This window comes from Lepisosteus platostomus, chromosome 4, assembly GCF_059453375.1.
Source record: "Lepisosteus platostomus isolate fLepPlt1 chromosome 4, fLepPlt1.hap1, whole genome shotgun sequence".
In the NCBI taxonomy this organism is placed as follows: Eukaryota; Metazoa; Chordata; class Actinopteri; order Semionotiformes; family Lepisosteidae; genus Lepisosteus; species Lepisosteus platostomus.
Genome location: NC_142614.1, coordinates 26,959,866 through 26,972,109, shown reverse-complemented (window position 1 = coordinate 26,972,109; position 12,244 = coordinate 26,959,866). Strand labels below are relative to the sequence as shown.

General features: G+C 38.4%; 1 protein-coding gene across 4 annotated transcripts; it reads left to right on the top strand.

The window, feature by feature from the left end:
* The first annotated feature begins 585 nt into the window (after positions 1 to 585).
* On the top strand, positions 586 to 5,797 carry LOC148673061 (placenta-specific gene 8 protein-like). Of its 4 annotated transcripts, none has more exons than XM_088629277.1 (5): positions 586 to 680; positions 2,131 to 2,246; positions 3,971 to 4,095; positions 4,920 to 5,034; positions 5,575 to 5,797. In XM_088629277.1, the coding sequence occupies exons 2-4, from the start codon at positions 2,153 to 2,155 to the stop codon at positions 5,022 to 5,024; spliced, it is 324 nt and encodes a 107-aa protein (XP_088485403.1). In that variant the 5' UTR covers positions 586 to 680; positions 2,131 to 2,152; the 3' UTR covers positions 5,025 to 5,034; positions 5,575 to 5,797. The 4 variants fall into 4 exon arrangements, with proteins under 4 accessions (XP_088485403.1, XP_088485404.1, XP_088485401.1 ...); XM_088629278.1 differs by having other exon boundaries at positions 602 to 762; positions 2,131 to 2,240; XM_088629275.1 differs by having other exon boundaries at positions 602 to 762.
* The last annotated feature ends 6,447 nt before the right edge of the window (positions 5,798 to 12,244 follow it).

Genomic DNA, 12,244 nt, shown 5'->3' with positions numbered 1-12,244 from the left:
TTTAACTTTGCAGTTTTGGATACACCCATTGTGCCCGATACCTACAATTTTCTGAGTTTTACCTGCCCAAAGCACTCTAACAAAAATAGCCTTTGCCACCCTGCTGGCAAGACACCAGATTTTGCTGGTTGAAAAAAAAAATATATTTATAATGGAAAAATGAAAGACAGTCTTAGGGGTTCCAGAGAAAAGTTCAAAAGCTACATGGCATCCTTGTCTTATGTATGTTGACCAATTTCATCTGAGTGCAGTTGCAGTTGCAGTAGCTTTTCAAGCCAGGGCCATGGGTAGTGCTACAAAAAGTGTGCTTCTCCTATTTAGTTTCTTCCTCTGCTTTTTTCTTTTCTTTCAACTCTGCTGTGTGTTGTACTTTGTTGTAATTGATGTCCAACATATGAAAAAAGTGTATTTGGTGCTTTTGTGTGCTTATTAGAACAAGCTTAATCATTTACTAGTACTTCTGCCTGTGTCTGTAAATAGTAATATCTCCAATAATAAAACTTGCAAAACCTCTCTCTCCACGTATCAGCTCATTTCAACAATAAAATATACCAAGGAAACCACTACAGGTGAAGAGAACTAATAAAAATTAACCATTAACTAGACAATCACAATAAAGACTAGACAATAAGGACCTCTTTATTTCTTCTGCTGTTTATTCGAACACAGTAAATCTAAAGGTACTAGCATTCTTACTTTTCTTTCTACGCAAATTACTTGTAAACTGTAGCTCTAAAAGAAACACTTGTACTGGAGCTTCAGGTAAGTGAACTCAAATTTTGCATTTCAAGTAATGTTATTAGCTACTGTATATAATTGTAGTTTATTAGAATTTCTTGTTTCTATACGGTCACGGGACCAGATATGTTCTTCATCATTTTCTGTATTGCTTGTTATTAGAGAAAATGATTTTCTATTTCTAATTTTTTTCAATTCTTCATAAAGCATGAAAATATTTAGTCGTGCAGCGTGAGCTATGGGTGTATGTAGCACAGGAGGTGTTCCTTCACAGAATAAAGTGAACACACCTGAATCCAACAACAGAAACACAAGTGATGTTTAAACAGAGAATATTTCACAATGAATAGGAAGAACATGCGTTATCATTTGTCACCACTTCTTTAAAAAAAAAATCTTAAATCTTTGGAAATCTTAGTTATTAAGGAATTATGGACTGGTGCGTATCCTTTGAAAGTAGCATTAGAGTTCCTGGAATTTTAATAATGGTTTAAATAAGATATGCAGTTGTTATTCTGGAATTCAAATTAACATCATTAGCAAACATTGCTGGACTAAGAGTGTTAATCTGAAACTACTGAAAGAATTTGAGCGCTATGAATAACTGGTATTTCACTTACTAAGAGATGTAGGTTTAGCATATAATAGAGACTAAAACTCAACACACATCAACAACTGTGCATACGACATTCATAAGAAAACTAATAAATTGGCCACATATTGCATTTGTTTTAACAAGTGAAGTTCTAAGCCGACTATTTCACTAGGATCATTCATTTGTACAGTAAGTACCAGTTCAAGAAAAATGAGAAAATAATGAGTTCTATGTTATGAAGCAGATACTTACAAGAATCTAATTTCACGATGTTCTCCAAACCCAAATTGAATTATGCTTTTAAAATGTCTTCATTTTATTTATTAAAAATCTGGCTGTGTTATATAAGATTCTTACAGTCTTCTTGTAACTCTGTCTCAAGTCTTCCATACATAAAAGGTCAAACTAAATTACTGTAATATAAAAAAGATGAAAACATGACATTTAGGTTTGCAGAAATATGCGCCCACTCTCATCTGTTATGAGAATTATAAAGGCAGGATACATTAAGACATCCTTGACTATGACTGTTACATAACCGAAAAGGCTACTTATGCAGCCTGTTTCCAACAAAAGAATGCCCTGACCTTTTTTTCACATCTCAGATGAGTTAAAATGTACTCTAAAAGAGAGTGAACTATGGTGTGGGGTGAGGTTAAATATATACTTCTGCTAAATAAAATTCAGACATTTGTAAAAATTTATATCTTACAGTTTTATCCTTTCAAGCAGGCATGTTTCGCTTTTATAATGCACAAAGTGACAAGGGAACAGTATTGTGTGATTTTTGTTCTCAGTGTCTGGCAAAAGCGGCAGAAAATGGCAGTTGTTACTCAGCCACAGTTTAGAGGCAGTGCTATGCCTTCAGAATGGAAGACTGGAATTTGCGACTTCTGTGACGACTGTGGTACCTGTAAGTACAAATACCATGACCACTGAAACAGAAAAGCAGGCAATCTTTTTGTCACCCCACACTCTACTTAAATTACTTCCGAGAGTTTGTCAAAATCAAGTCAAGATGTCTACGGTAAAGGAGAGACCATTCTAAAATGATTTTTTCTGTGTGTTATTGACTATTAAGCACTTGTATACAAAATTAACAAAAAGAACAAAAGAAGAACAGGCTTGGTAAAGTTATACTTAGTATATGATTATTATGCATTCTTGAAATGCATAATTGAGCACAAAGGACTGAAATGAATCAAAAACTATTGCGACAACCTAGTAAAATAAACAAGTGTTTAGTATAGTACAACACCTCTGTACCCTTAAATAATTATATACATGATATATTCATCATAATAAACGTAACTCTAAAGATAAATATTAGCCCTATTTCATTTTGAAAGCTGTTGTTTTTCATGATTTACATCTATTGCAATGTATATGTTTTAGTATCTTCTTTCTTCATTTCCTCTCTCCCTTTTTTTGTTCTTATCTAATGACTATCAGCTCCAAAAGAGGTGTGAATTTTTATGTACTGAACTTTGTTGAATAGTTTTGTCTTTCCTCTATATTCTGTATTTTGTGCACAAGTACTGTTCTTCTTCATTTTGATTTTTTCCAAAGCGGGAACAAAAAAAGAGAAAACATTACAGGCCAACAATATTCCATTTCTCCACCCCTTATACACCCGTTTCTAAGTAAGAATCAGATAGTTCTAGTAGAGGTATTGTATGGAATCAGTAAGACTGCAATAAGGAATTGAACATGCCAACTGCAGCACTGCCATGCAGCTCCATGAAGATGATATCCAGACAGGAAAGGATTTGATTAAATCAGGGGAGTGATTGTAGAGCTTTCCAAATCAGCACTGACATTTTTTTTAAACGCAGAGGCCAAGAGGCTACGATCTGAGTTATCATTTAGTACTTGAGTAGAGCGAGGAATATCAATTTTAAAAACAGCTGACCAAGAAGAGAACCTGTTTCTAAAACTTAATCAAATGTGGACATTCCCAAAACATGTGTAGAATGGTGCCCCATGGACAAAGCGTACATTATGGATTAGGGACCAGCATACAAGGATTATGTTTATGGAGGAGGAGTACTTGAATTAATATTGTCCCAGGAACTTTCCATTGGGCTAACATACTATAACCAGAAAAGCCAGGGAGAGTAACAAAAATGACCAAAAAACAGGGTCAGGCAGTAGAACTACTAGTTCGAGACGATCATCCCAGCACACCGGCCACATGATCTTCAATTAACAACGACTTCCCTTTCACTAAGAATAACAACGCCTGAGAATAAAGTGTCAGGAACGGCTTATGGAGTGAAAATTTGGCTGAGCGCTAAACTCCTGGCCAGAGGGTGAGGAGGCTGGGACCCCCTTGCAAGGTGGCCAAGGGGCAGCTGCAGAGGTGGAGCTGGGTTGGAGGTGGGATGCAAAAGATGTATGTGAGAGAGAGAAGTGCTTTACGTACAGTATTTTTAGTGTTTTAGGAGAGGAAATGATATCGGGAGTGATTGCTACTGTAATTAACAACAGCCGAGCCTGATTGATCCCTCCCGAACTTTCGTTACAAACTGTTTCATGTGATGGAAACACTTGCTCCACTTGAAAGCGATTGTGGCCATGTCATTGCTGTTCATTGAAAGCTGTTGTGATAGACTGTGCTGTTTATTGTCCTGCCAGGTTGCTACGGCTTCTTCTGTTTCCCCTGCCTGGGCTGCACCATTGCCCGTGACATGGATGAGTGCTGCCTCTGTGGTCTAACAATGCCCATGAGGAGTGTCTACAGGACCAAGTACAACATCAAGGTGATTATAGAAACAGCACACTGAAGCTTTCTAGCATCACAGAGCACACTTAGACGGACAACCTGACGTTTTTGTGGAAGCATTTAAAGATTACATATCGTCCCATTTTCATGTCTGGAGTCTTTGAATATTAAAAGTGTTTTTCTTTCATTTAAGAGATGCATGCAAGAACAATCAAACTCCTTGCAGGAACGGGTAGCATAGGGTTTCACAAAGCATTCGGAGTGTGGTGAGAGGAACTGGAAATTGTAAAGATTTAGATTTAGGGTGCGATTTTATTATGGAGACGACTGTACCGTGACCTTAATCAGGACAAAGAACGTTATGATAACGGAGTGATGGTTACAATGAAGGGGCAGCACAGTGGCACAGTAGTAAGCATTGCCTAGCAGCGCTGGGGCCCTGGGTTGAATTCCTGGAGTGCTGTCTGTGTGGAGTTTGTATGTTCTTCTTTTGTTTATGTGGGATTCCTCCAGGTGCTCAGGTTTCTTCCCACAATCCAGAAACATACTGGAAGAATTGGCCTCTTCGAGAACTGGTGTGAATTTACACTATTCGTGTCTGTATGTGCCCTACAATGGACTGCTGTTCCACCTAAGATGTATCCCGCCTTGCTCCCGTTGCTTGCTGGGATAGATTTCAGTTCTCCCCGCGACTCTGAATTAGATGAAGTGGTTAGAAAATGGATGGAGGATGGTTACAGTGCATGTCAAACAAAGGAATTCAGCGGACAAAACTAAATAAAATTACTGTACAATGCTGGATAACGTGCTAGACTTTTTAATTTCTAAAGTTCTTATCATGGTTTTACTCTTGGTCTGCAGGGATCCTTGTGTACGGATTTCCTTTACCATCAGTTCTGCTTTGTGTGTTCCGTCTGTCAGCTAAAGAGGGATATTGACAAAAGAAAGGAAGAAGGCACTTTCTGATATCTAAGAGGTACTTTTTAAAATTCCTTTTATCCAACCTCTGTGCCCCCCAACCCTTTCTCACTAAAGAAGTGTTAGTGTGTGCTAAGTTGTTCTGTTCAAGCACAAGCAACACTGGGTTCCTGTGGAACCAGGAACCAGGAGTGTTGCAACCTAAATAAACAGAGTGGGATTAAAATAGCAGGTTATTAGAGTCACTGAGGACTAGGTGTAATAAAATGATATATCCTATGTGCTTTGACATAGAGTGAACATCTTTTCTGGGGGGAAAGAAGATAAAAGGCAATAAAAAGCAATGTGCAAAATTCAAACTCATTTTAAAACAAAATCAATAAAATCCTCACAAATGCATTGTCTACTATCCATATTCTAGTCCTTGCCATTAGCACAAAATGAAATAATTCAGGTCATAACCCCCCCTTTCTTTTTGATCAGAAGAGACCTGCTGATTAGTAAAGATAACACAGGGAGTGGTATTGCTGTGGATGACCTCATGTCCGCACAGTACGTACATTATTAAAATAATTATTAATAAAATAATGTCTTTCAGGTGCAGCAGGAGCACAAAAGGAGACCAGCAGTGCACAGAATGAGCAACCTGATGATATACTACATCTGATATTTCTTTAAAATCCAAAAAGCACACTACATTTCCAAACCCAATGTGACATTCTGTGTGAATGCGCTGATTTATCTTGTGTCAATACGTTTGAAATGTATACTGTTTTGAAAACCATTTGAAAATGAGTAAAACGTTCAAAATGGCTGCGTTATATCTTTGTTGATTTGACTGTTTCTCTGGAATTAAAAAAAAAACACTTTAAAAACCTTGATCAATTTCCCATACATCCAGAAAAAGCTGACCATATTCTTCAAAATGTACCGTGGCCTGGCTTATTGTTAACTCTGCAACTGGTTTAATTTGCATCATCGCAACAAAGGTGGACAACTGATTTTCATTGAGCACAAAATCTGAGACCTCAAGCAATGAGATTTCATGCATTCCCCCACTCCTATTGACTACAAAATCATCCATTAACTCATTCACTTGAGGTTACACAGCTTTTTATTAACCACAAAATCTGAGCCCCCTGGCAATGAGATTTCATTCAGCTCCTTTCCTACTGAAGCTGTTTGTTGTTTTTTTCAAGACTGGTGTCAGAACTTTTCATTGAGGTGACAGTGTCAACTAAATTCAATTCTGTAGTTCTAAAATAATTGGAAAAACGTTTCCAGCTTTACTCTACCGCCAAAGACACGTATTAGTTCTTCCACTTGTGGGTGTAGCTAAGCAAATACAAATGATTACATTTCTTAATTTCCACTCTTTCACTCCAGTGCTTCAGGCTCAAAGTTTTTTTTTTAATAAAACAGGACTGAATTCATCTAAAGCAGCAACATTCAGGTATTAGTTGTTTGACTTGAACGTATTTTTTTATTTTATAGAATTCGAGTGCAGTCCCACAGATCTCTCTCTGTAGTTTTATCTGATTAACTAGAGAGAAATGATAGATATTTTTAAAATAGTGATTCGCAGGACAAGAGTTACCTGAAACCTGAAAAGTCTTCCTGTGACTGATGATTTATGGTATTTCAGTTATAACAGTTATAACAGATATGTTAGCCATTGGTCATTAACTCTTGCCTCATGTGTTAAAAGTCCTTTTGAGTCACATTTCTTTTCCATGAGGGGTTCCTATCTTTTACAGGCTATAAAACATTTTTACTTCCTTTATTAAACCCTGGTACTATGATGTACCATGGCACTTCAGCTATTACCTCACACTGTTACACAACTGTTAAGGGCAGGACAGTGATGGCAGCTGAGAAAATAAATTGAAATCCCTTCCACACCCTCAGGTTTTGCCTGATTAGAAGGCAATTGTCCACACACAAGACAATAAAAACAATGTGTTGTCTTGACAACTTTGGTTCTGTTAGTAGCTTGTATCAACAATATAGGAGTGTTTTGCTTGGCACTGACATGCTGAGACCTTGTACCAGATTAGTCCAGAAAGCCAGGTCATCTCAAAGGTTATACTTCTACCCTTTTTATTTAAATTTGGAAAGTACTGTCGGAGCTGTTCTGTGCTATTTTTGTCAAAGGGCAGACAGGACCGTGGTGAGGGACCCAAAACATTTGATGACTGCATTCATTTTTCAGTGGTTTTGAGGTTCTGAAGATAATCCATCGCTCCTGTTCAATAGGGAACGCAGTCATCAGCGATGTGGATAAAATACCCAAGCAGTCATGATCAGACAACCAGCTGCATTCATGATGAGCTGGGGGAAACGTTTAGGAGGTAATAATAATAATAATAATAATAATAATAATAATAATTGCTTACACTTATATAGCGCTTTTCTGGACACTCCACTCAAAGCGCTTTACAGGTAATGGGGATCCCCTCCACCACCATCAATGTGCAGCATCCACCTGGATGATGCGACGGCAGCCATAGTGCGCCAGAACGCTCACCACACATCAGCTATCAGTGGGGAGGAGAGCAGAGTAATTAAGCCAATTTATAGAGGGGGATTGTTAGGATGCCATGATTGATAAAGGCCGATGGGAAATTTGGCCAGGACGCCGGGTTACACCCCTACTCTTTTCGAGAAACACCCTGGGATTTTTAATGACCACAGAGAGTCAGGACCTCGGGTTTACGTCTCATCCGAAGGACGGCGCCTGTTTACAGTATAGTGTCCCCGTCACTACACTGGGGCATTAGGACCCACATGAGCCGCAGGGTTAGCGCCCCCTGCTGGCCCCACTTCCTCTTCCAGCAGCAAGGTAGCGGTTTTCTGTGTTCTGTTAAGAGCGAGATTCTAATTGTAGATTTTTGTGGACATGGATCTGGAAGACCTTGTGGCTGCCATCCAGATGCCCACTAAAGGCCAGGGCTCCTGTGGAATGTGTCCTGTTTACCAGCAGGTAAGACAAACAGGAAATCACAGGAGCAGAGTGGTGCTGAATGTCATTTGTGGTTATCTAAAGTATGGACCAGGCAGAACAGTGTAGGGACTGATATAGAACCATGAGTCTGGTCTGGTTAATGACTGAGATGTAGATGTCTTTGGTAGAAAGGCTGGTAACCCTTATAAGTGTGGGACCATTTGGAGGAAGGGCATTACTACAATTACTCCCTTAGTAAGTGGGTGTGATTGCTAGCAGAAACCCATCTTTTAGGCCATGGATTGCACCTTGGCAACCAGCTCTGATATGTATGTATGGGGGGAAATACATGCCTTTCAAGCAGCTAGTATAAGCACTGGAAGGGTAATATCTTCACCCACCCCCAAAAAATACTGGATCACTACAAACTCACGGGTCAGGGGGAGATCAAGCACATACTCAAACCTGACAAACTCAAAGCTCCAGAGTAAAATTGATTTGGTGCGACTATAATCTAAGCAGGGTTTGACAGGAATCCCAAATTTCCCAGCTCTGAAACAGCACCTCTCCCTGGGCAGGCTGGCTAGTGGTAAGATTCTGCGCAGTTGTGGAGGTATTGGGGTGCAGAGTGCTTTGATGCCGGTGACAGGGCTTGAGAGTTTCAGTGAGCTGGGAGGTTCTGAATGTCTGTGGCCACCTGCTGGTTACCACAGTGGACTTTCACATTTTTCTAGTCTCTCTTGAGCAATGGAGAGTTATGTGTAACTGGGTTGGGTGTACTGAATGACTTACAGGAGTGATGTCACCTCCCTCTGCTTAAAACTCTGTAAACCTCTGTTGACAAAGGTCCTGGTTATCAGCTGTCTAGGGAGTGGCGCCTTCATTCGGGGCCCTCAAGTACCTGGAAGGGAGTCCTCAGTATCTTTGCGCTTGTAGTCCATGTGTTCAATGGAGAGGGCGTTGCTGACGTCAACTCTCTCAAGGGGTTAAGGGTTGAACATCTGTGTCCTGGAGTGGATGTGCAATGCCATCAAGACCACGGTGGGGTTTCCCAGCCATGAAAAAGTGGGCCACAAGACTGGGTAGGTGACTTTGAAGTGAAAGTATCACTGACATCGAGGGCAAAAAGTTCAAACTTGGGCAGAAGTCCTCAAGGGCAGTTCCCAGACCTTTGCAATCGAGGGTGCAGCAGATGATTTTTTTCTTTTTGGCTGGACCTAAGCTGTGGTTTTGATCTAAACAAGACAAATGCTAGAATAGAAATAACTCCCATATTGATACTGGAGAAACATTGAGATACACAAAAAGGGCTGAAAAGAGAGAGTAGGACAATTAGCCCGGTCAGGAGTCAAGCTCTTGGTAGAATGATATGATGCCAGCACTCGCCTCAAGTACAATAAGGATGCAGGTCACTGAGGTGAAACCGACTTGTCAGCACTGACGCAAAGATGATCCAGAGCAGCCCCTGCTGCCCCAGCTTAACAACAACAGGACTCCTTTGGATAACATGGCTGTCCCCCCACTAGACTAATTCAATAATTCAAACAAGATCTTGGTACCCATGATCGCCCCCATCTGTGAGGACTGTATACTGTATTTAAGGGGAGCAAACAGTTTCATCATATTCTAAGAGAATGAATATAAGGCATTGAATAACCAAGCTTTCATAGAAGAAAAGCTGTCCTTACAATGTCTGTGTATAAATTGCACCAGAACTTTGCTTACATGCATCCTTGAGCTCCCTGCCTTTCCGTCTCTCACACACATTTCTATTTTTGTAGGGAACTCCCCCGGACTCACAATTTGGTTTCTAAAAAAAAAATTAATTAATTTATATTGTGACAGGGGACATCCAAACATAATTTGTTTGCCTATGTTTGTGGTGGAAATCTCCATTTTTGATCCCATATTGATAGTAATACATGCCCCCTCCACTACATCCCCCACATAAATTGGCACTTATACTTAAGTACAACAGCAAAACAGACAAACAATAAAGGAAATACAGGTTAAATGAAAAACAGAATTCTGTCAAGTTTCATTTCTTTTTGGGAAAATTTAAAATAAAAACCAGTTCACCAGGCAAGACAGTGATTCTGTTCATCAGATCAACCACGCGCAGGCTGTATGTTTCGTTCAGAGTATTTTATGGTGAAGGAGAACAGAGCTAGCCTGCAAAGTTAAAACGTCAAGAGCAACAGTCAAAATAACAGGAAATCACTCGCAAATATCGAGAGTGAACACGGGTGGAAACTAAATCAGTTCTGAGGGTGTCTGGAAGTTGTTTGGAAAGCCAGTTGTTTCTTGTTGAACAAATGTTCTAATTGTATGGCCATAAACTGTCAATCACATGCTTCTTTACAACACTTACTACAGAAAATACTCTTTCAAAAACATAAGAAAATCAGTCCTTACCTATCTTTTTAACGGCTTTCATTTAATTTGTACTTTGTGTTCTATAAAATATTTTTAGAAAGTGTAAATGAGTTCACATTTAAATATGCAAAATCCTTAAAATATGTTACTGGCGCCATACTGCAGATCCTACAGAGCATAGTAATTTGGATGCGTTTATAGGAGTAGTAAAAATACTCTCCTCTAGTTTACAACACTGTATAAAGCACTTCAGAATAGGGGCAATGGGATGCCATTTATTATTTTACAACCTACATGAGTTCCCGCATTTACAATCGGAAATGTGCAGCTGCAAGCAACCAGACTAACATTTCTATTCATGTTTAAATAAAAACAGAACATTTTTCTATAGGAAAGGGAGAAAGTCCTCCTTACCACATTATTATAGCTTATTTGCATACTTTTGTCTGAAAATAAGAATGGATTCCTTGCTTATGTTTTGATCAGATAATAACCATATGTTGCACATCATGAGATCCTTTTAATTACTTAGACTAACCACACCCTTGGAGGAGACGGAAAGGACTACATATGGGAGTTGTACATTAATAAAGTAGTATGAGAGCAATCCAACAATATGTCTTGTTTTAAGCTAAATAATTTAATAAGACATAACACGATGACTCAATATGATTAAAACCTAGCCTCAATCTAAAACTGTGTTCTGGTGTTGTATGGTTTTCTCCGCTGTTCTTTAAATGAATGAAAATCTCTTAAAATAAAATTTATTTTGGGATAGGAAATTATAAAACAATGCCATCTAGTGGCATCAATGGAGGCTGCAGCTTATTAAAGGCAATACATTAATTGAAAAGTGCAATATGTTTTGGAGAGTGATCACTACGGAAATTTTTTTTGGCCTAAAAACATTTAAATCTGCTACAGTTGTTAACAATGTAAGCTAATGCAATGCATGCTTTATATTTTGTTTCTTTCATTCATGGCTTGTCAAATTTTAAATTCTTGGGAATAAGATTAAAGGTCATAGAGATGTGCCTTTTTTAGGATGTTACATATATTATAACCAGCAATCATAAACAAGAGACTATTCACAAAACAAAAATACTTAATATAATCTTTTGTATATTAGTTCCCTTATAACCACATTGATACAGTGCCTAATTTTGTATGGTACATTGGCTAACGTTAACCTTACTTTAGTTCTAAACTGTTTTAAGCCCACTTGAAGTAAATTGAGGGAAAAAAACGCATGAATCTGTTTTCAAGTTTAGCCTCTGCTAACCTGGTAGATGGCTTGTGGTTGCATGCTGAGTTGCTGAAATCACATAAACATGCCCGCCATTACACAAATCATTACTCTGAAACTATGAACCTTACAGGCCTTTTATATGCTGCAGAGTATCCTTCGGGATGAAAGGGATGTTATAACTGCAATAATAGGTGTTGGTAACAGCTGAATTAAAAGAATGATGTTACATTGGCTGGCTTTTAAGCAAAGGATGCCCCTTAAGCCAAAAACTAAAAGCAACAATTTGTATTTGTGGTGACGACTTTGACAACTTTTCTATTTAACAGAAGCACCTCTGTTTCCACTGTCCCCATAATTACATGGTTCTCCACTCATATCTGTTTATCAAACTTAATCTTCTAATAGATAACCATATAGTTATTTTCACTGTTTAACAAAGAATACTGGGAATTTCTCCATATGCTGTAAAAATCACCACAACAATCATCAAACAAAACTCATGTATTAATGCATATCAACATGCAGTATTTAGATATATTACTTGTTAAAACACATTAAAGTCTGGACTTATTTAAACTAATAAGTCTTCTCTAATGTTTATAAATTGCACAATTACTATTAATTTCACAATCTGGATCAGGGCGTTTACAGTTCAATGTGCACTTATTATACAAAGAGAATCACACAGAACAACAGTAA